Source organism: Mustela nigripes, chromosome 1, assembly GCF_022355385.1.
Source record: "Mustela nigripes isolate SB6536 chromosome 1, MUSNIG.SB6536, whole genome shotgun sequence".
NCBI lineage: Eukaryota > Metazoa > Chordata > Mammalia > Carnivora > Mustelidae > Mustela > Mustela nigripes.
Genome location: NC_081557.1, coordinates 258,483,679 through 258,508,034, shown reverse-complemented (window position 1 = coordinate 258,508,034; position 24,356 = coordinate 258,483,679). Strand labels below are relative to the sequence as shown.

The window sequence follows — 24,356 nt, the reverse complement described above, 5'->3', positions numbered from 1 at the left end:
GGCTGAGGTCCGGAGCCGATGACCAAGAAAGAATTCTTGAGACATCTTTGGTGCAAAATGTTGGTTTATTAAAGCACGGGGACAGGACCTGTGGTTAGAAAGAGTTGCTGCCCTGGGGTTATGAGGGGTGGTTGGTTATATACCCTAGAGGAAGTAAGGAAAACGGAGGTTTCAGTAGAACTTCCACAGGCTAAGGAGGAGCTACAGATACTGGATACCAGAGGCTTTGACATTAGGAAGGTCATTTTGCCCTCTAGCAAGGTATTAACATTACAATGGGAGGGAGATTCCTAAAGAATGTCACATATGTCCCACCCAGGAGGTTGAAGTGTCAGCCTTTTGCTTTGTCCTCAGCCAGCCTTCTGTTCCCTCATCATTCTGTATAGAAGAACAAAAAAGACAGTGGATTTCCAAAAAGGAAAAATGACGTACAATGGAAGTGGAATGATGAATGGTAGTTTATTTTGCCTTGAGTCCAGATAATTCTTAGCATATTTCTGTAAAATCTGATTTTCAATTCTAAGATGTGCAGTTTCATTTCTGTAAAAAAACTTCCAGTAAAGACCTTTGTGCTCCTTGTCACTGAGCCAGTTGCTGCTCTTGTAATCTACAACTTTATACCCACAAAAATGCCCTTTGTATTTAGATCTCCCCATGCTGAGTGTTAAAGGCCAATTTCACTCGCATTGAGTAACAGTGTCTTAAGAACAGCTGTGGTTATTCCGTTTCTGATTTTGATCTTCTTTATTTTCCCATGATTGGACTGTCAGAAAATATTCTATTAAGTATTTGTACAACCTGGTACCAAAATGATTTCCCCAAAAGATGTCCTCAGAAAAAATCTGAAGGTGATTCATGGCTATCCCATGACCTATGCTTTTGCAAACAACTGGGAAAGGATTGAGCAGTTCCACAGCAGGCCAGAAGACATCGTGATAGCCACTTACCCCAAATCAGGTGAGTTTTGTGGACTGACAGAGGCATATCTGGCTTCAGTCTTTGTTTCCTTTCTACAAAATCATCTTCATCCTAAATAAAATCAATATTCCTATCAGCCAGTCTAGTCATATGTTTTTTGAGTATATTTAAAATGAGCATTTGGGACACAGAAAGGGAAATTGCAGAATTAAGTTTCTAATAGAATGTATTAAGATGGTAGACTACCTGTAGGGACTCCCCTCTCCCCCCTCATTCAAGTGATGCTTTCTAAAAATTGTTGCCTTTCACCGCAGGTACCACTTGGGCTAGTGAAATTGTGGACATGGTTCTAAATAATGGAGATGTTGAGAAATGTAAGAGGGATTTTATAACAGTTAAAGTGCCAATGTTGGAAATGGCCGTTCCTGGACTAAGAACTTCAGGTAATTTTAAACTACTAGGGAATTATAATTTTATAATATTATTATTTTTAAATTTTTTATTATTTTTTAAAAATTCAAAACCAAATTTTCTTTTTAATTTAAATTTAGTTAGCCAACATATACTACATCATTATTTCTCGTTTTAGTGTTCAGTGTTTCATTAGTTGCTTATAACACCCAGTGCTCATCATATCAGGTGTCCTCCTTAATGCTCATCATCCAATTACCCCATCCCCCCACATACCCCACCTCCAGAAACACTGTTTGTTTCCCTGAGTCAAGAGCCTCTCATGGTTTGTCTCCCTCTCTGATTTCTTCCCATTCAGTTTTCTCTCCCTTCCCCTATCATCCTTTGTGCTGTATCTTATATTCTACATATGAATGAAACCATAGCATAATTGTCTTTCTCTGATTGCCTTATTTTGTATAAGTGATGAAGTTCTAGAACACAGGTGAGGTTCAGTGGGGTGAGGTCTGGAACCGATGACCAAGAAAGAAGTCTTGAGACATCTTTGGTGCAGAATTCTTGAGACATCTTTGGTGCAAAATGGTGGTTTATTGAAGCACAGGGACAGGACCCGTGGGCAGGAAGAGCTGCAGCTGCCCCGGGTTGTGAGGGATGGCAAGCTATGTCCCCTGCGATGGGGGGAAGGTGAGGGAAAGGGAGGTTTCCACGGAGCTTTCATATGCTAAAGAGGGCCTACAAGGTGCCAGATAGGGAAGTCTCTAGGCTTGATCAATGTTGTCTTTTGGCAAGCCATTAACATCAAGATAGTTGGGAGATTCCTGTCTTGCAAGATTGTGATCTCTGCAAGCTAACTATTTGTTTCTCATTTATGGTGGTCAGGGGTGCCTGAGGAATGTTACACATATTACTGAGGGGAGCTGGTGGAGAGGGGGTGCAAGGTGCCAGCTTTTGCTTTGTCCTCAGCCAGCCTCCTGCTCCCTCATCATAAGTACCAAGTGATAACTGATTGCACCCCTGGAGCTCCTGACTGACTTATTTCACTTAGCATAATAGCATAATACCCTCCAGTTCTGTCCATGTCAATGTGAATGGTAAGTATTCATCTTCTCTATGACTGAGTAATATTCCTTTGTATATATTAACTACATCTTTATCCATTCATCTGTTCAAAGACATCTCAGCTCCTTCCACAGTTTGGCTATTGTGGACATTGCTGCTATGAACATAGGGGTGCCCTTTTTTCACTACATCTGTATCTTTGGGGTAAATACCCAGTAGTGTAATTGCTGGGTGGTAGAGTAGTTCTATTTTTTTTTTTTAATATTTTATTTATTTATTTAACAGAGCGAGAGAGAGAGAGAGATCACAAGTAGGCAGAGAGGCAGGCAGAGAGAGGGGGAAGCAGGCTCCTGCTGAGCAGAGAACCCGATGTGGGGCTCGATCCCAAGACCCTGGAATCATGACCTGAGCTGAAGGCAGAGGCTTAACCCACTAAGCCACCCAGGCACCCCGAGTAGTTCTATTTTTAACTTCTTGAGGAACCTCCACAGTGGCTGTTCCAGCTTGAATTCCCACCAACAGCATAAGAGGGTTCCCCTTTCTCCACATCCTATCCAACATTTGTTTTCCATGTCTTGGAATTCTCACTGGTGTAAAGTGGTATCACAATGTGGCTTTGATTTGTATTTCCCTGATGACAAGTGATGAGGAGCATTTTTTCAAGTGTCTATTGGCCATTTAGATGTCTTCTTTGGAGAAGTATCTGTTCATATCTTCTGCCTGTTTCTTGACTGGATAATTTGTTTTTCAGGTGTTGAGTTTGAGAAGTTCTTTATAGATCTTGGATTCCAGATCTTTGTCTGTGGTATCATTTGCAAATATCTTCTCCCATTCCATAGGTTGCCTTTTAGTTTTGTTGTCTATTTCTTTTGTCATTCAGAAGTGTTTTATTTTGATGGAGTCCCAATAGTTCATTTTTGCTTTTGTTTCCCTTGCTTTTAGACACATGTCTAGTAAAAAGTTGCTTGGCTGAGGCCACAGAGGTTGCTGCCTATGTTCTCCTCTAGGATTTTTATGGATTCCTGTCTCATATTTAGGTCTTTCATCTATTTTGAGTTTATCTTTGTGTATGGTGTAAGAGAATGGTCCAGTTTTATTCTGCATGTCACTGTCCAATTTTCACAGCACCGTTTTTCCATTGGATATTCTTTCCTATTCTGTCGAAGATTAGTTGAATATAGAGTTGAGGGACCATTTCTGTGTTCCCTGTTCTGTTCCTTTGAACAATGTGTCTGTTTTTGTGCCAATACCAAGCTGTCTTAATGATCACAGCTTTGTAATTTAGCTTGAAGTCAGGCATTGTGATGCCACCAGATTTGGTTTTCTTTTTCAACATTCCTTTGGCTATTTTTATTCCTATGATCTTTTCTGGTTCTATATAAATTTTAGGTTTGTTTGAGCTCTGTGAAAAATGTCAATGGTATTTTGATAAGGATTGAATATTGTTCTGGGCAGTATAAATATTTTCACAATATTTATTCTTCCAATCCACAAGCGTGGAATGTTTTTCAATTTCTTTTGTCTTCCTCAACTTCTTTCATAAGTGTTCTCTAGTTTCTAGAGTAAAGATCCTTTACCTCTTTAGTTAGTTTTATTCCTAGGTATCTTATGATTTTTGGTGCAATTATAAATGGGATTGATTCCTTAATTTTTCTTTCTTCAGTCACATTGTTAGTGTATAGAAATGGAACTGATTTCTGTGCATTGATTTTGTACCCTGCCATGCTGCTGAATTCCATATGGGTTCTAGAAATTTTGGGCTGGAGTCTTTTGGGGTTTCCATATAGAGTATTATGAAATCTATGAAGAGTGATGTTTGACTTCTTTGCAAATTTGAATGTCTTTTATTTCTTTTTATTGTCTGATCGCTGAGGCTAGCTCTTCTAGTACTATGTTGAACAAAAGTGATGAGAGTGGGCATCCCTGTCATGTTCCTGACCTTAAGGGAAAAACTCTCAGTTTTCCCTCATTGAGAATCCTATTCATTGTGGGCTTTTCACAGATGGCTATTATGACACTGAGATATATTCCCTTTATTCCTATATTCTGAAGAGTTTTAATCAAAAAAGGATGCCTTTTCTGCATTATTTGAAAGGATCATATGGTTCTTAACTTTTCTTTTATTAACAATTAATGTGATCTAGCATGTTAATTGATTAGTCAATGTTGAACCACCCTTGAAATCCAGTAATAAATCCCACTGGTTATGATGAGTATTCTTTTTAATGTACTGTTGGATCCTACTGGCTAGTATCTTGGTGAGAATTTTGGCATCCATGTTCATCAGAGGTATTGTTCTGTAATTCTCTTTTTTGATGGGCTCTTTGCCTGGTTTGGGAATCAAGGCAATACTAGCCTCATAAAACAAGTTTGGAACTTTTCCTTCCATTTTTATTTTTGAGATATCCTCAGGAGAAGTAGGTATTATTTCTACTTTAAATGTTTGGTATAATTCCCCCAAGAAGCCATCTGGCTCTGGACTCTTGTTTTTTGGGAAGGTTTTTTATTATTGCTCTAATATCCTTGCTGTTTATTGCTCTGTTTTACTCATAATATGCTCTTAAAATTGTCTGTATTTTCTTGGTGTTGGTCTTGATCTCTCCCCTTTCATTCATGATTTTATTAATTTGGGTCATTTCTCTTTTCTTTTGGGTAAGTCTGGCCAGAGGTTTATTGATCTTATTAATTCTTTCAAAAAAAACCACCTTCTAGTTTCTTTGATCTGTTCTACTATTCTTCTGGTTTCTATTTTGTTGGATTTCTGCTCTAATCTTTATTATTTCTCTTATGCTGAGTTTAGGTTTTATTTGCTGCTCTTTCTCCAGGTCCTTTAGGTGTAAGGTTAGCTTGTGTATTTGGGGTTTTTCTAATTTTTTGAGAGAGACTTGTATTGCCATTTACTTTTGAACTGATGTATTTTCATTCCTATTAGTTTCCATGAATTTTTTAACTTCTCATTTAATTTTCTGGGTGACCTATTCATTCTTTAGCAGGATTCTCTTTAAGCTTCAAGAGGAAATTCCAAATTTCCTCTTGTGATTGAGTTCAAATTTCAAAGCATCGTGTTCTGAAAATATGCAGGGAATAATCTCAGTCTTTTGGTATCAGTTTGGACCTGATTTGTGACCCATTATGTGATCTATTCTTGAGAAAGTTCCATGTGCACCAGAGAAGAATGAGTATTCTGTTGTTTTAGGATGGAATGTTCTATATATCTCTGTGAAGTCCGTCTGGTCCAGTGTGTAATTCAAAGACCTTGTTTCTTTATTGATCTTCTGTTTAGATGATCTATCTATTGCTGTGAGTGAGGTGTTGAAGTCCCTTACTATTAATGTATTATTATCAACGTGTATCTTTACTTTGGTTATTAATTGGCTTATATAATCGGTTCCTCCCATGTAAGGGACATAAATATTTACAATTGTTAGTTTTAGATCTTTGTGTTGGACAAACCCTTTAAATGTGATATAGTGTCCCTCTACCTCTCTTACTACAGTCTTTGGTTTAAAATCTAATTTGTCTGATATGAGGATTGCTACCCCAACTTTCTTTTAAGATCCATGAGTGTGGTAAATTTTTCTCCATCCCCTCAATTTCAGTCTGGAAGTGTATTTAGGTCTAAAATGAGTCTCTTGTACACAGTGTATGGATGGATTTTTTTTTTAATCCAACCTGTTACCCTGTCTTTTGATCAGAACATACATCCTAGACAAATCTGAAATGGTTGGAAACCACAACAGAAAACCAAATAAAACCAAAACCAAAACAAACAAACAAAAAGAACATGGGGAGAGACTATAATCTCATAGGGTGGTCAAAGCCAAGTGATCTACATTTTCCTGATTGAATTTTGTTTGGTGTGTTAGAGGACACTACATCTTAAAGTTAAAAAGACAGCAGAACTTGTGTGTGTGTGTGTGTGTGTGTGTGTGTGTGTGTGTGTGTAAAATTGAATAGAGTGAAAAAAGACTAAAATGAAGCATATATCTATAAAATGTAGGTGTTAAAAATAAAAGTCAAAAAGCGACTTAGAAACATAAGTTGGTAAAATAAGAATCCAGTTAAATGGGAAAATGATTAAAAAAAAAAAGAAATGGAAAAATTTAGACTGAAAGATAAACAAATAGTGAGAAAACACCAAGAGCTTAATATACTATTTTCCCCTGGCACTGGAATTTTACAGTCTTGTGGGATCCACAAACTTGTCCACCTATTCTTCCAGTTTGTCTTCTGGGGGAGGGCCCTGCTATGCTGTTTTTCAGGTGTCAGGTTGCCCAGGCAGAGTTGCCCCACCCCTTGTCAGGGGTCTGGGCTCAGTGTAAGCTGGTCCTTTGTGTCACTTTTGTTCTCCTGGAGGCTCTCTGCACCTCTATGGAAGATCAGAGTAAAAATGGCCATACCCAGATCTCTGACTCAGAGCTGAAAGATCGCATTCCCACTTCTTCAATAAACCCTCTGGGACAAATAGTTTTCACTTTTGCTTGTGCCAAACTCCACAGACTCTTGTGGTAGGATCCTACTGTAATCGTCCCTGGGGGAGTCCCAGGGACTCCTTTTGGAGCTACTGTCCTTTGGAACTGTCAGCTGTTGTGGGATCATGCATGTACCCTGCTCTGCCGCTTCCAGGACATGGCGGGGTGTCACCCTACTGTCCTTTCTGCGGCCTCCACAACCCTGAGAGCTGTTGCCCAGTAGTGGGCACAGCCATTTCACCCCTCCCAGGGAATGGTAAATGGCTTATGGGTTCCAATCTTTTTCAGGGTGCTCAGGCAGAAAGTGGTCACCTGATTGTCCCCCCACGGGGCGTATGGTGACCTGAGCTGAAAATCCCTTCTTGGGCTTGCTGACTGTAACCAGTTTCCCCTCCAATGCTTGGGTACCTGCTGGTTCAGGCACCCCTGTTTGTTCTGTCTCCTGAAATCCTGAGACCACAGTGACCTACCTAGAATTCTGCCCTTCTCATCCCCTGAGCCCCTTTCAGAAAGGATGTCTCACTGGAGTAGATTTCTAGGAGTTCTGATTTTACCCTCCAGTGTTATCATCACTTTCCTATGGCCAACTTACAGAGACTCCTCCTCCCCTCCATTTATCTTCCAATATCTCCCCACAGATTTCATCACTCCACACCTCACACCATGCAAAAAGCAGTTGCTTTTCTGCTTATAGAGTTTGAGATATATTTTCTTACATCTCAGGCTGAATTCATGGGTGTTCAGAAAGATTTGACAGGTATCCAACTAAATTCAAGGGACCAGATGGAACAAGGTCTCCTACTCTTCTGCTATCTTGTCTCTTCCCTATAATATTATTTATGTAGCATATTAATTATTGTACTTATTATTTACATTCAAAGATAGTAGAGTCAATTTGGTAATATAAAGTGGAAGTTTGTAAGCAGTACAATCACCGAGATGTATAGAGAAACTGTAGTTTAATTCATTGTATATCCAGGTATGATGACCTAAGATGAAAGAGTTTTGTTGTAGAAAATAACTAAAAATTTGGTTAATAACTTAAGAAAAGTTCCTATCTTTTACTGACTTTTGTTGTATAGAATGTGGTAGATTAGATTAATAAATTTCTAATTTGAAACATCACTGTAGTTAAATAAGTAAGGAAGTACCAACAACTCTCAAACATAAATTTATTATTAATACAATTTATATTTCATTCCACAAATATTTATTGAGTGCTTCTAAATTTTGCACTGTGGTATAGGTTAGATATAAAATGATTAGTAAATTCAACGCCTTACCCCCAAGGAGTTTATAGTAATATTGTGCCACTAAATAAGTAAATAAACCAATAATATGTGATTATTGGGCTCATGTATCCAAAGAATAGGGAGCAACAAATTGTTTACTTTAGATTGGATGTGTAGGGATATCTACTCGGAATTGAGATGTAGATTCATGCACATAGTTGGAGAAAACATATTTCATGAAGGTGAGCATTAGGTATATAGGCCTAGAAGCAGAAAAGACCTTGGTGTAGTCTAGGAACCAAACAACAACGAAAGGGGAAAAGTGAGATTTAAAAACAAACAAAAAACCAAAAAACAACAGCAACAACAAATACCAAACAAACTGGAGACTAGACAGGGACAGATCATGTAGGGCTTATAGTTTTTAAGAACTACTCAGTGATCTAAGAGAAAATTAAGTGTATGGTGTCCTTCTCAATCTTGAGAAGAATTCAAGAAGTGAGTCCTGGCCTTCAAATCCTGCTGGAAACTTGGGTAGGGAGATGGAAGTATGGTGATGAATGTTTTTATCAGTTTAAGGAGCAGAATCCAAATTCCCTACCCTACAAGAGCTCATTACTTCCATAGGCAGAGAAGAACCAACTGAGAGGGTGTCATTCCTTCTATGTAGTTGCCTGAAGTCAGTGAAAATGATGAATCTTGGAGCTAAAATAATTATTCTGGGACAAGCAAACAAAGTGAGTGCAAGAATAAGACTCCAGAGTCATAAAAATGTAAGGAAATGAAAATTTGATAGAATCAAAGTAGCATCACGAGAGAGTAAGTGAGTTTCAGCAGGTAAAAGAGGGTAAATTGTCACTCAGATTCACTCTGGAAATTAAATATGAATGTGTATAATATCATTTCATATCCCTAACATCCATATTTGTGCAGTAAAGTGTTCATTAAAGACCTTACATGGCAAAACAATTACAACCTAGAGTCTGAGGAAGCTTTCAATGAAGTTGAGGGAGTGAAGGGGAACAAAAGATAAGGGGAAAAATTCATTTAAAAAAATGTAAAAGTTCATGTCCTGGGCATTGAGTAATTGTGGGTTGTGGAAGATGATGATTGCTCATTTCTATATGCTAGATGAAGTGGTTCTAGTTGCCAGATTAGTAGCTGCATAATAAAATATTTGGTGGAATTTTATAGGTATGTAATTAATGTTTCCAGATAGAACCCAAGATACTCAATTAAATTTGAATTTCAGATAAATGACTATTTTATTTAACCCAAGTACATCCCAAATATTGCATGGAAGATATTCACACTAAAAGGTATCTGTTACCCGAAATTCAAATTTAACTAGCATCCTTGACCTTTATTTCCTAAATTAGTCAACTCTATCCACATTAAAATTAAGAGATTCTTTCTAATATAACTGCATACTAATACAACTATGTGCTATGCATTGTTCTCTACAGAACATCCAAAATGAGCTACATCCTGGCTCTTGTGGAATCTCCATTCTAAGTGTGTATGTTTGGGGCTGGCGGTGGGGTGGGGAAGAAGCATGGGAACTGACAACAAATAAATAAACAAGTAAATAGACTGTAACAAAAGTAAACATTATATAGAACATTTTATTTTATTTATTTATTTTAAAAATATTTATTTTAAAAAGATTTTATTTATTTAGAGAGAAACACAACGAGAGGGAACACATCAGGGGTAGTGGGAGAGAGAGAAGCAGGCCTCCCACTGAGCAGGGAGCTCGAAGCGGGGCTCTATCCCAGGACACTAAGATCATGACCTGAGCTGAAGGCAGACTCAACAACTGAGCCACCTAGAGGCCCCTAGAACATTTTGAAAGGGTATTTTAATAGAGATTGAGTGGCTTTTTAGCATATGTAATAACTTTCTGTAAACAAATGGAGTATAAGATTATTTCGAATGAGTGAGTCAGATGCAATTTTGAGCAGGTGTGCCTTTGTATGCAAAAGGTGGGAAGATATGTAAGGTTAACAGGTAATCTAGAGCTGAGACTGGATATAAGTCATATTGAGGAGATAATGCATAGGATTCTAAGATTTATTGGATATGAAATCTGAAAGAGATATTAAGTGTTGATGTATGTCAACACTTAATGTGTTGTGATGTATGATGTCATATAGAATATGACATCATTAAAAGATATATCTGGGATGTGATAAAGGCCACTGAGTACCTTAAAAGAATAGTTAAATTAAAAGGGTTTGCTCCATTTACAATAATGTGGTTGGAACTAGAGGGTACTATGCTGAGCAAAATAAGTCAATTAGAGAAAGACAATTATCATATGATCTCTCTGGTATGAGGAAGTTGAGAAGGAGAGTGGAGGGATTGGGGGTAGGGAAGGAAAAAATGAAACAGATGGGATCTGGAGGAAGACTCTTAATCTTACAAAACAAACTGAATGTTGCTGGGGGCAGGGGAAGTATGGAGAGGGTGGTTGGGTTATGACAGTTGGGGATGGTACATGATATGGTGAGTGCTGTGGAGTGTGTAAGTCTGATGATTTGCAGACCTATACCCTTGAGGCAAATAATACACTATATGTTAATAAAAATAATTAAAAAAAAATAAAGGTTGGCTCCACTATTCCTAGTCTATGTCAGGAATTCTGAATGTACCTCCATCCCGAAAGTGCCTCCAGACTGACCAAGTTACTTCCACTATTCCTAGTCTATGTCAGGAATTCTGAATGTACCTCCATCCCGAAAATGCCTCTAGACTGACCAAGGGACTTATTTCTGAGATCCAGGCCCCTGGGAACATCCTGCATCTGACTAGACAAAATAAGTGGATATTTTCCATCTCAGGGAAGTTGACATACCCCTTATCCAATGACTTGATTTGAAACCAAATTCTGCCACATATTAGTTGTTTGCCTTTGGTGAGTTCAGCTAACACCTAAATGATACAGAATATTTTCATTTTGCATGTATGTACATATGACTCATAGAGGAAATAATGAAAAAAGGCAGGTGTAACAGCAATGCTCTGCAGACATGACACCGTCTCTACCATAAGAGCAAGTGCAAAACAATAGCTGATATGAGAATTGGTAGCTATCCATATCTCTTTGAGAAACAGAAGCTATTTTCATAATTATTTATAATAATGCAAGCAATGATAAAACTCCAAATTGCTAACACTGATATTATTACTTCTCATTTTGGAGATGGAAAAAGTGAAACACAGAGACTAGGATACTTTCCAATGTCACAATGAGTAAGCAACAGACTTAGGATTTGAACCCAAGGAGGCTAACCTCACCACTATACTCTTAACCATTATGCAATTTTGCCTGATAATACCTGTGATTGATTTAAAATTTAGCAGCATTGTATACTTCTCAAAAATATTTTAAAATGTCAGAAAAGAGCACGAAATGCTGGCTCCTTGAAGACTCTAATGTATCTATATATTAAACTAAAATTTTCCCAGGAGTAGAACAATTAGGAAAGACTCCATCACCGCGGCTTGTGAAGACGCATCTACCAATTGATCTCCTTCCTAAGTCTTTCTGGGAGAACAACTGCAAGGTACATTCCACACTGCAAGTCATTTCTTTAATGTGACCCTATCCCTTTAGTCATGCACATAATAAGCAATTGCTCAAATATTTTGTTTGAATTACATGAGAAAGTATTTCCATTAAAAATTGATGTATTTCAGTCTAAATCTTCATAATCAAGTTTGTCAAAGGTATGTGGCAACAGGATCCCCATCTCAGCACAGCATTGCTGCTATCATTCCCCAGCTTCCCCAGATACGCTGGCCGCCTCTGAAAACTCAACCTAAGAATGTCAGTTCATGTCCCGTTATTTGACAAAACTCTCCAGTGAAACCTTTGTGTCTGGATATTTGCTTCTAGGAACTTTTGAATTTGAAATTCAAGTTCTTCAGTATTTGTGGGGCTAGTCTAATTTTCTATTTCAACTTAACTGAATTTTGCTAGTTTGTGATGGGTGAGGAATTCTAAGTTGTGGAATTTTGCAATGAAAAGTGTTTCATAATTCTCTTCCTTTTTAAAAAGATTTTATTTATTTATTTGAGTGAGAGGCACCAAAGTGGGAGGAAGAAGCAAAATCCCTGCTGAACAGGGGATCTGATACAGGGCTCTATCCCAGGACCCTGGGATCATGACCTGAGATGAAGGCAGATGCTTAACTGACTGAGCCTTCCAGGCACCCCCATAATTCTCTTCTTATTCTTTCTTTGAACAGACTGTATTTTTTATAGCAATTTTATTTTTAGAGCAATTTTAGGTTCACAGCAAAATTGAGTGGAAGACAAAGAGATTTCCCAAATGTCCCCTGCCCCTACACATGCATACCTATTATCACTATCCCCCACCAGAGTGGTACATTGTTACAACCAATCAACCCGCATTGACACATCATAATCACCTAAACTTTATAGCTTACATTAGGGTTCCCTCTTGGTGTTGTACATTCAATGGATTTGGACAAATGTATAATAACATATATATATCATTACAGTATCCTACAGCATACTTTTGCTGCCCTAAAAATCTTCTGTTCTCCACCTATTCAATCTCCTCTCCTCCCAGTTTGGCAACCGCTGATCTCTTTTATTGACTCCATAGTTTTCATGGAGGCAATGAAAATACATACACATTCTTATGAATAGAAATCTAACTGTATGACCTTTTCCAAAAGGCAGATGGCATAATCATATGGTATGTAAGTTTTTCAAATTGCATTCTTTCACATAATAGTATGCATTTGAGGTTCTTCTATGTCTTTTCATGGCTTGATAGCTCATCATTTTATATTCCATTGTCTGGATGTATCCCAGTTTATTCATTCACCTACTGAAGCACATCTTGTTTCCTTCCACACTTTGGAAATTATGAATAAAGCTGCTCTATATATTCACTAGCAGTTTTTTGTGTGGACCTTATTTTTTAACTTTGGATAAACACCAAGCAGTGTGATTGCTGGATTGTAGGTAAAACGATCTATAGTGGTGTAAGAATTGCCAAAGAGTCTTCCAAAATATCAGTACCATTTTTACAATCCCATCAGCACTGAATGAGAGCTCCTGCTGCTCAACACCTCACCAGGATTTGGCATCAGTTTTCTGGATATTGGTCATTCTGATAAGTACAGAGTGGTGTCTCATTGTTGCTTTAATTTTCACTTCCCTGATGACATGTGATATCGAGCATCTTTTCATACTCATTATAATTTTTTTGAAGATTTTATTTATTTATTTGATAGACAGAGATCACAAGTAGGCAGAGAGGCAGGCGGAGAGAGAGGAGGAAGCAGGTTCCCTGCCGAGCAGAGAGCCCTATGTGGGGCTCAATCTCAGGACCCTGGGATCATGACCTGAGGCGAAGGTAGAGGCTTTAATCCACTGAGCCACCCAGGTGCCCCCATACTCATAATTTTAACGGCTATAAGATTTGTTGTGAAACCTCCTGTTTTTTGTTTGTTTGTTTTTATATTGGTTATGTGTCTTCTTTTTTTTTAGTTTTTCTAGATGTTTATGGAGTATGTTCATTTTTTAAAAAAGAAACAGCTTGTTGTTTTGTTATTTTTCCCTGATTTTTCCTGTTTTTAAGTTCATGGATTTCAAATCCATGTGATTTTCTTCTTTTTTCCCTGCAGATGATTTATCTGGCTCGAAATGCCAAGGATGTTGCAGTCTCATATTACCATTTCGACTTAATGAATAATTTGGAACCTGTCCCTGGTCCCTGGGAAGAGTATCTAGAGAGATTCATGACTGGAAATGGTGGGTAGGCCTGGGCTTGAAATTAATAAGCACTTTTCCTTTTTAATACCACTAATAACTATTTCTGGTATGACTTTTCTTATCAAAACATTTGCTCTTCGAGGCCAGTAAAAAGTACATTTAAATAGCATTAAAAAGTTAGATCAACTGTATCTAATATTTTAATATGACATCAACATATAAATTCAGTATTTAACATTGGATTGATGAAAATATTCTTTTTTTTTTTAAGATTTTATTTATTTATTTGACAGAGATAAATCACAAGTAGATGGAGAGGCAGGCAGAGAGAGAGAGAGGGAAGCAGGCTCCCTGCTGAGCAGAGAGCCCGATGCGGGACTCGATCCAGAGACCCTGAGATCATGACCTGAGCCGAAGGCAGCAGCTTAACCCACTGAGCCACCCAGGTGCCCCTGGTGAAAATATTCTTAAATGTTTTTTCAGTTGCTAGAAATCCATTCTCAATTCCAGTTACAATGGAAATTCTTTAATTTACCCAAATCTTTAGTTAGATCTTTTATATACCTGTTTATAGTATTTAGATTGTTAATATGAGTATTTAGTAGAATGGTTTCCTACTATGGAGGCTAAGTAAAACCCATATGGAGGCCAATGTATTTTCATTTCAAATGCTTCCTTTTTACTTTATGTTTTTTAATCTGACTGTATATCCATAAATGGCTAATTATATATTTTTATTTGGCCTTATATATTCTGTTCCCTTGATTAAAATTCCACAAAATGTTTGTATAATTGACTTATTGTTTAGAAACAAACCTTCAATTTGATGAATGCTTAACAGTAATAGACTTTCTCTGGTTTTAGTGGCTTATGGTTCCTGGTTTAATCATGTTAAGAGCTGGTGGAAGAAAAAGGAAGAACACCCAATACTTTTCTTGTACTATGAAGATATGAAAGAGGTAAAATGGTAGAAATTCATTCTGGATAATTTCCCCCATTACATCTAGGTTAAAGCGTTAATATATATTTTCAGCTTAATCTATGGAATAAAGAAAAAAAATGATGTGATTATTGTCCTCTTCTCCATGCCTGCTTACCCAAATCTTGCTAATATTATGAGTTACTTCTTTTTTTTAATCTTTATTTTTTTTTAATTTTTTATAAACATATAGTGTATTTTTATCCTCAGGAGTACAGGTCTGTGAATCGCCAGGTTTACACACTTCACAGCACTCACCAAAGCACATACCCTCCCCAATGTCCATAACCCCAGCCCCCTCTCCCAATCCCCCTCCCCCCAGCAACTCTCAGTTTGTTTTGTGAGATTAAGAGTCACTTATGGTTTGTCTCCCTCCCAATCCCATCTTGTTTCATTTATTCTTCTCCTACCCACTTAAGCCCCCATGTTGCATCTCCACTTCCTCATATCAGGGAGATCATATTGACTTATTTCACTAAGCATGATACCCTCTAGTTCCATCCACATCGTCGCAAATGGCAAGATTTCATTTCTTTTGATGGCTGCATAGTATTCCATTGTGTGTGTGTGTGTGTGTGTGTGTGTGTGTGTGTGTGTGTGTGTATATATACCACATCTTCTTTATCCATTCATCTTTTGATAGACATCTAGGTTCTTTCAATAGTTTGGCTATTGTAGACACTGCTGCTATAAACATTCGGGTGCACGTGCCCCTCCGGATCACTACGTTTGTATCTTTAGGGTAAATACCCAGTAGGGTAATTACTGGGTCATAGGGTAGTTCTATTTTCCTCTTTTTGAGGAACCTCCATGCTGTTTTCCAGACTGGTTAGTGATTTCTAATGGTGAAATCCATGACATTTTTACCTTCTTATACTTTTTAACCATTGTGTTTATTGTGAGCACCTTCCCTTGCTGAAACTCTTTCCTACATTTATTTGGTAGGTTATCACATTCTTCTAGCTTTCCTGTAGATCTCCATCTGTCACTTAGTCAGCTTTCTTTGTAAGCTGTTTGCTATATTTTGGTGATGGTAGCCATGCCTACTATTGCCAAAACTCTACATGTGCTAATGACTCCCCTAAACTCCATTTTAACTTCTACCCTAATTGAGACCCATGCTTTTATTAAAATGACTCTTAAATTGAACACATTTAAAACTAAACTCATCATGTCTCTCTCTCCAACATTTAATCCTTTTCTTTTTTTATTCTCTCTTTGGTTAATGATGTCATTTGCCTATTAATTTTCTTTTTTTTCTGTAAATTTTTATTTAAATTCCAGTTAGTTGGCATGCAGTGTTATACTGGTTTCAGGTGTAGAATTTAGTGACTCATCACTTACATACATGTCCATTAATTTTCAAAGTTTGAAAATACATTGTTCTCATTGACTTCCATATAGTGTATATGGTTTCACCATATTGTGTACATCCCATTGTTTCACATGCCCGACCTATTATAACTCAAATCCCTCTCCTTTACCCTTTACTATCTCCCTTATAGTGTGGGAACTCATAAGCATTCGTTTAGTCTACTGTGTGAGCTAGAATCAGTTCAAATACTGCTGCAAGGCTCCAGGCCTAGTCTGAGGCAATTTTACCCAAATTAGGCAAACACACACACACACACACACACACACACACACACACACATATTTTATGTGGAAACCAAGTTCCTCTATTTTAAAAAGCTTGGAGTTACAAATGAGGATACATTTTAAACTTTTAGATTCATGATGAAAGGTACAATATGTATCATTCTTGTAACTACATTCACAGCACAGAATTAACACCTTACACACACATAGGGGCTCTTAGAATCACTTGTATGAATAACTGATTGCTTCAATAAATAGATAAATGAATAAACAATAATAACATCTTAGAGACATCAGTCTTCCTTCGCATATCAAAAACCACACCCCATGTAAAATTTCCTTTGATCCAAGTATCTCTAAGAAAACCCCAGGGTATTCTCACATCTTAACAAAAAGAGTCCTCTGAATTTTTCTGCTCTGCCTAGGCTCCCACCTTCCATCACACTTGGTTGCAACCCATAAAGAATCTACCCTCAAAACTTTACTATTGCCCATTTATACTGGGCGCAAGGCAGTTAATTTCCAATTTTCAGGCAATATGCAGCTGTGAAACTGAGGTGGTTTTATGAAAAACACCTAAAAAGTGGGAATATCCCTTGAGTATTTACCACAGTATGGCCAGAATTTCCCTTGTAAGGAACTCCCTGCCAAAACATACACATGTGTATACGTGAGCACACATCTGCAAGTTAGTGACATATCACTAAATGTTGTGGCTTCCTTGTATAAGATATAAAGTCCAAGTCCTTAAGTGGGACATACAAGGATTTTCTCATTTTTACCTCAATTTATCTTTCCAACTTTATAGTCTCTCTTATTCCTATGAATAACTCAAACCTAACTTCAACCACTTTGCTTTTTATTCCCTCCCTTCAAAATACTATGAGACCTATACTGCCAAGTATTTTGACTATTTTTCCTACTGGAAATTCACTCTCCAATATCTCAGCAGACTACACATCATGGTAAATTCTGACTCATGTTTTTCACCTTAGTGTAGATTTCACCTTCTCAAAATATTTCTATATTTTCCATATAAAATTTAGTTTAGCTTCCTAAAAGTTGCAAATATTAAGTTTATATCATTAGAATCTGGAAAATGATTGATTCTTGGAATTTGCTCTTTCTATCCCCAATAATTAATGAATAACTTAATGTATCTTCATTGGAGTTTTGTTTTGTTTTAAGATCTTATTTATTTATTTATTTATTTATTTATTTGGGAGAGAGAGAGAATGAGTATGGTCAGGGGACAGGGAGAGAGAGAGGGAGAGAGCCAGAAGCAGACTCCTCACTGAGTGTGGAGCCTGACTTGGAGCTCAATCTCACGATCCTGAGGTCATGACTGAGTTGAAACCAAGAGTTGGATGTTCAAGTGACTGCACGGCCCAGGTTCTCCTGGAGCTTATTTTTAATAATTTATGTTCTGGCAAGGTCTAAGATAAGTAATCTATGGCAAACATACTTGAAGTTGTTCAGAAATTTATTATTTTTGTTTTGAAATGTTATTAAAAACAAGAAAAGAATTTTGATTAGAAAAAAATTAATAAAGACAGGATGAATAAAGACATACTTGGTCCCTAAATATTTACTGTTCAAATCTGATTACAACCTGAGCTTAAAATAGGTGTTATTTTTTCCTCCAAATATTAATATTTAGTCCAAGCTTTATTTGTATTGTACTTTTAATATAAGTTAAAAATATGAAATTTAGGAGAAATAAAATATTTCATCTCTTTTTGCCAAAGATAAATTATTGATTTTTTCATTTTTATGATTAATTAAAAAAATAATCCAACAAAATACGGATTGACTATTCAGTACCAACATTTAAGAAAACAGATTATAAATATTATAGTTTTCACATTATGTTAATGATGTTTTTGCTTGCCATTTTCTTGGGTATGTCTCTTTAACCACTAATAGAATCCGAAGCGGGAAGTTAAGAAGATTGCTAGATTTCTGGAGAAGAATTTGAATGATGAGATCTTAGATAAGATCGTCCATCATACCTCATTTGAAATGATGAAGGATAACCCGCTGGTGAATTATACACATCTACCAAGTACAGTGATGGATCATAGCAAGTCCTCTTTTATGCGTAAAGGTAAATATTTTGCTGAGTTTAATTACCCTTTTCACTTTCTTGTGAATTACTCTGAAAGGAGGTGTAATGATCTCGAACAAGTTACTTAGCCAGTTTTGTCACCAATTTCTTCATCTGTAATGTAAGGACACTAAAAGACCTACCATAAATGTTACTGAACTAGATTAGAAATTACTAAAGGAAATAATAAACTCTAAACCCATGTTTATACCACTATAAACCTGGTATCTATAAATACCAGAATACCTTGGGTATTTGATGTATATTTCTTCTTCTATTTACTCTGCTACTAAATGGGAGTAGTTTTGTCAATTCTGATGAGTCATTCCAAAATTGTTATTTCTGTATCTTAAATCTTTGCCTAAATAGGCATAGGCCTCCCTCTTCTTAGTAATAAATTAATGTCACTTAATACAGCTCCATCTACTTTAAAGTCTCCATATCACTTAGAAAACGTGGTTATGGGCACCTGGGTGGCTCAGTGGGTTAAGCCTCTGTCTTCAGCTCAGGTCATGATGCCAGGGTCCTGGGATCGAAGCCTGAATCAGGCTCTCTGCTCAGCAGGGAGCCTGCTTCCCCTCTCTGTCTCTGCCTGCCTCTCTGCCTACTTGTGGCCTCTCTTTCTGTCAAATAAATAAATAAAATCTTAAAAAAAAAAAAAAAAAGAAAAAGAAAAGAAAACAGTGGATACTTTGTTAAGGATTCACAAAGAGAAAGGACTTTTCTTTACCCTCTCGGAAGATTTTGCTCCCTAAAATTACTGTCTGAATTATAAGAAATATGGAATCCAAATTAAACATAAAAAGACTACAGTAGAGGAATATGGCATTTGCTATTGATTCCACTGAAGCGAATCCTGCGTATTATGGCTAATTGTATATTATTTGTGTCAAAAATATTTTATTAATGATAGAAATAATACATTTAACAAATTATTAACTTAAATTTGAGATGCTATCCACCTAATAATGTCATCTTCTGTTGTCAAAATTCTTTACTGAAGTAGAAATGAAGGGGTAGAATTTCAACTGGCATGCTAGGAAATAAACATAACTCTAGAAATGTACTGTACATATGAATATATGGCTGAAAACCCTTGATTTTCAAAGAGTTATATGGTTAAATTTTTTCTAAAACATTTTTCTGAATTACTTATCAAAATAGCAAATAGTCCTGGTGTTTTCAAATTTTTTTTTTTTCAAAAACATTACATTTAACTTTTCAAAACTAACCTCTGGTATAAGAAGGCAAAGTAAATTTTTCATTGTAAATGGTGTCTAAACAAAGTCTGATGCTCACATAAACACATTTTGTTGATGGAGAAAAATCAGGGAAAAAACCCAAACCTCATAACTATACAAGGCAAATTTCTCACTTTGTCAGATTATCTGAACGTAACTTCCAGGAGCGTTTTATTTCCAGTCACATAAAAACTGATACCACCCCGTGATACCTTATTAGGGTTAAAGGTAGATTAAGTAAGTTTAGTATCTCAATTCTGTAGTTTCTCTAACTTCAAGTAGAAAAGACTGCATGCTAGTCTCATAATAGAGATGGTCTTTACATCCTCTCTGGAAGTGATTAAAAAAAAAAAAAAAGACAAAAAAAAACCCTTTGTGGTCAGATTGATCTGGGGTTTAAGCAGGCTTTGCCATTCCCTGAATCTATGACTTTGAATACATTTAATCAATCTGCCAAAGGTCTAGTTACATTATGGGAAATATGGAGAAAGTAATAAGATCTGTGACATAGGTTTTAGGGGAGGATTATGATAAATGATGTATAAGCATTCAAAATATATATTTTTTTCTGACTGTAAATTACACATTAAAAAGTACCACATCTGGGGTGCCTGGGTGGCTCAGTGGGTTAAAGCCTCTGCCTTCAGCTCAGGTCAAGATCCCAGGGTCCTGGGATTGAGCCCCACGTCGGGCCCTCTGCTCAGCAGGGAGCCTGTTTCCTTTCTTCTCTCTCTGCCTGCCTCTCTGCCTACTTGTGATCTGTCTGCCAAATAAATAAATAAATAATCTAAAGAAAAGAAAAAAAAAGTTAAAAAAAAGTACCACATCTTTTTAGTCTAAATAGTTCAAGATATGTTTACTCATTTATTCATTCATGCCCTCAACAAACATTTAAAAAATGCCCATTTATTCATTCATTCATGTTTAGGAAACACTCTTCATGAACACCTGTATGTAGCACATATTCTCTAGAACATGCAAAGATGAATGACACATGCATTTGCTTTAAGAAGCTCATAATGTAATGCAAGAGGCATGCATGTAAATGGATTCTAAACAGGGTCCAGGGTGACTATGAACAAAGTACTGGGTATACTCAGTCTTGGGGGATGCCATGTTGGTTAAATCAATGTCACAATTTAATCAAACAATAGTAAAAGTAGGGAGAGATCAGATGATGTCCAGTGGTTACACTTATGTCCCAAATTGCAACAAAACATAAAAATCTTGACTTTTGCCAGCATTTACTTCATCAAAATTTTTTTATCCTTCCCTCTTAGTGAAGCAAATGTGTTTGTTTGTATTACATAATTAATACTCAAAATAGAAAATAATCAGAATACTTGATATATGACTCCTTATTTTTTATTTTTGGCTTTTTGTTTTTAATGACATTTTTACAGATGGGCTATTCCAAATATACACTACTTTCACATTTCATAGAGCTCTTACCATCCAGTGAACAGAGAACAAAGTATAGTAACCATAACAAACATTGTTTATAGGAATGTTTTTCATTGAAAGGATTTGAAATCTTCACCCAGCCACCATGGGTTAATGTAGCTTTAATTTAACAGGATATATTTAATATTTCATAAAATAACAAAGCCAATGTTTATCCCCAAGCACATTTATGGTATAAGAATTTATTTTTCAGATAAATATTTGTAACCATCCAAGGATAAGAAACAAAATGCAAATTTGTTCCCAAAACTTTTGCTGTTGTAAAGATGGCTCAGAAAGATCAAACATTTAACTTTAAATGCTATTCTTCTCATCCAAAATGCTAATACAGTATAAGACTAGTGAACTCAGGGAAAATGGTATCCTTTAAGTGTCATACCATCTTTGTTAATAAATTCATAGGAAATGGTACTTATCAACTTTCTAGTTCATGGATTGTTTGTGTTGATGACCAGTTCTTTGTATAGTTTCCCAAACTAATTCATGAAATGAAATCTGCCCTGACCTTTGATTGAATGTTCAGTAGTAACCCTATGACCCATGACAAGCAGAAACACTAAAACAACCTCTTTCAGGAAACTATTGTATGGTCCATAAATTTAGACAGGATAATTAACCCTTTTCAGAATGTATCTTTAAGTCGGTCAAAATCATAATGATACATAATGAGACATTTCACAGCTGTCAGAATGGCTAGTATCAAAAGGATAGGAAATAACAAATGTTGGCAAGGATGCGGAGAAAAGGAAACAGTTGTGTGCTGCTGGTGCCGTGTAAATTGGTACAGTCACTGTGGAAAACATGGACGTTCCCCCGAAAATTAAAAATGAAGTAGTGTATAATCCAGCAATCCACTACTAGGTAATGAAGTGTAAACTCTAATTCAAAAAGATACATGCCCCGCTGTGTTCACTGTAACATTATTTACAATGGGCACAATATGGAAGCAACCCAAGTGACCATCAATAGATGAATGTGGTATATTCATACAAGGGCATACTACTTGCCATAAAAAATATATAAGTAAAACAAAATCTTGCCATTTGCAGCAATATGGATGGACTTGGAGGTTATTATGCTAAGTGAAAGAAGTCAGACAGAGAAAGACAAATATCATACATTTCGCTTATATGTGGAATCTAAAAAAATAACACGAAACAGAAACAGACTCTTAAATACAAAGAACAAACTGATGATTGCCAGAAGGGAGAGGGATGGAGGAATAGGTGAAATAAGTGAAGGGGATTAAGAGGAACAAACTCCTAGTTATAAAATAGATAAGTCACAAGGGTATAGAGCACAACATAAGGAATATAGTCAATAATATTATAATAACAGATGACATCTCCACTTATGGTGATCATTTCTTAATGGATATAAGTGTCAAACTACTATGCTGTATCATAAAAGCAAATATAATACTGTATGTCAATTACATTTCTAAAAAAAGTCAGATTCTATTTAGCTCTATTTAGCTCTAAATCACGTTTCTAGATGGCAGGAATGACCGGTGAAGGAGAAATGGCATTTTAAATTATTCAAATACAAGGAAAGTCTTTCTTTAACTCTTTGTACCCTTTCTTTTGGTATGCATGCTGTTTCCTTCATAATGGAAATACATTATTCCTTCACATGTTTTCTTATTTATTTTTAGGGACTACAGGTGACTGGAAGAATTACTTCACAGTGGCCCAAAATGAGAAATTTGATGTCATTTACAAGAAGGAAATGTCTGGAACTGAGCTTCAGTTCCGCACAGAGATTTAAAGAGCCTACGTGACCAATCTGGATAAGAATGGAGCTGTAATTTGTTTAAAGGGGGCAGTTATGATGTGACTTGGGCAATCAAATCAATTTATAAAGGAGAAAATGTGCTTTTAAAACGGATTTGTGTGTGTGTGTGTGTGATCAATCAGGGCTCAGTTTTGCTCCTGACTCTGAGTTTCCAAAGTCCCGAAATTTAGGGCCAGTTGTTATGTTTTTGTAGGATATTCCTGCCTTTTCCTAGACTATCATGGACAACAGTGAGGGGACTTATCCTACTCAGCCTTTGTGAGTTATGGCTTAAAATGAAGTTCCCCTCCCTATAACATGGTCCAAGGAATGTTATTTGCACACTGACACTACATTGTCTAGCTCTGCACCAATTCCCTTTGGTGAAAACTTGACCCAGGACTCTCTGTTCCACTGTTGTCTTCCGGGTCTCAAGTTGTTCCCTGAGTCATCACTTGTCTTATCACAGTGGCACTATTTGGATAACACAGCTCGTGTCCTTGATACTGGGGTTCAGGTTTTGGAAATGTTGTTCCTGTACCTAATTTCTTAGCATCCAAAATCTCAATTGCTGAGCATCTAACTTCTGGGTCTCCACAGATGAAAGGTCTATGTACATTGGTCTCCCTAAGTTTCTCCCATGGGAGCTGCCGCTCTGCTCTGAGAGCCTGGACTGAGGCTGCAACTTGCTTCCTTTGAAGTATCCTCCCTAATCTCAACAGCCTTTTCCAAAATGCTGAGAATTGACTATTGCCCTGGGATTGTCCCCATCTGGGAACTTCAGTTACCTCATTTTGTGAATTTTTTTGGTGGAGTTTCCCAAACTGGTATCTCAGGGGGAGTGTCTGGGCTGACTCTCCACTTTGCCCTTTAGACCCTATATCCCTTCTGTGTACCATCCCACACATATGGCTATCAACTCAGGCTCTTTGATAAATTCTTCCAGGGAACATTTGTTTCCCAGCTCCAGCTCTGCTTTAGATGCAGTTGTCGATACCTCCATGTGCAGCAAGGTCTTTTGCCTGCAGGTACTATCAACATGTGCCAACTTGTATGCCACGCCCAAGCTCCCAGATCCAAGCTTGGCTTGAGCCCCCTGGGCCTAACTTGTTCTGGAGAAGAGTTCTGACACATGATAGACTGCCTGAGCCATTACCGAGAGAGGTAGGATAAAATCAGGTGACGGTATTTTGCCTTCACAGGTGAATTTGCAGATGGAATAGTGCCTCAAGCATGTATCTTCTCTCTTCCCTAGCTCCAGCAGGAGATTCATCTAATGCCAACTGCAAACCTCTGGGAGTGAGATACAGAAATATACATAAAGAAAATGTATATATATATATGATT

General features: G+C 36.9%; 1 protein-coding gene across 2 annotated transcripts in view; it reads left to right on the top strand.

Annotated features, from left to right (window-relative positions):
- Positions 1-23,123, top strand: part of SULT1B1 (sulfotransferase family 1B member 1) — a 29,323-nt gene extending 6,200 nt beyond the window's left edge. Inside the window, exons 2-8 of one of the 2 annotated variants that reach the window (XM_059396652.1) lie at positions 771-957; positions 1,233-1,361; positions 11,564-11,661; positions 13,759-13,885; positions 14,711-14,805; positions 18,351-18,531; positions 22,891-23,123. In XM_059396652.1, coding sequence (XP_059252635.1) covers positions 810-957; positions 1,233-1,361; positions 11,564-11,661; positions 13,759-13,885; positions 14,711-14,805; positions 18,351-18,531; positions 22,891-23,003 — 891 coding nt within the window. In that variant the 5' untranslated portion in view covers positions 771-809 and the 3' untranslated portion in view covers positions 23,004-23,123. Of the gene's footprint in view, positions 1-674; positions 958-1,232; positions 1,362-11,563; positions 11,662-13,758; positions 13,886-14,710; positions 14,806-18,350; positions 18,532-22,890 lie in introns of those variants that run through there. The other variant, XM_059396658.1, reaches the window with a different exon arrangement.
- Positions 23,124-24,356: the final 1,233 nt, after the last annotated feature.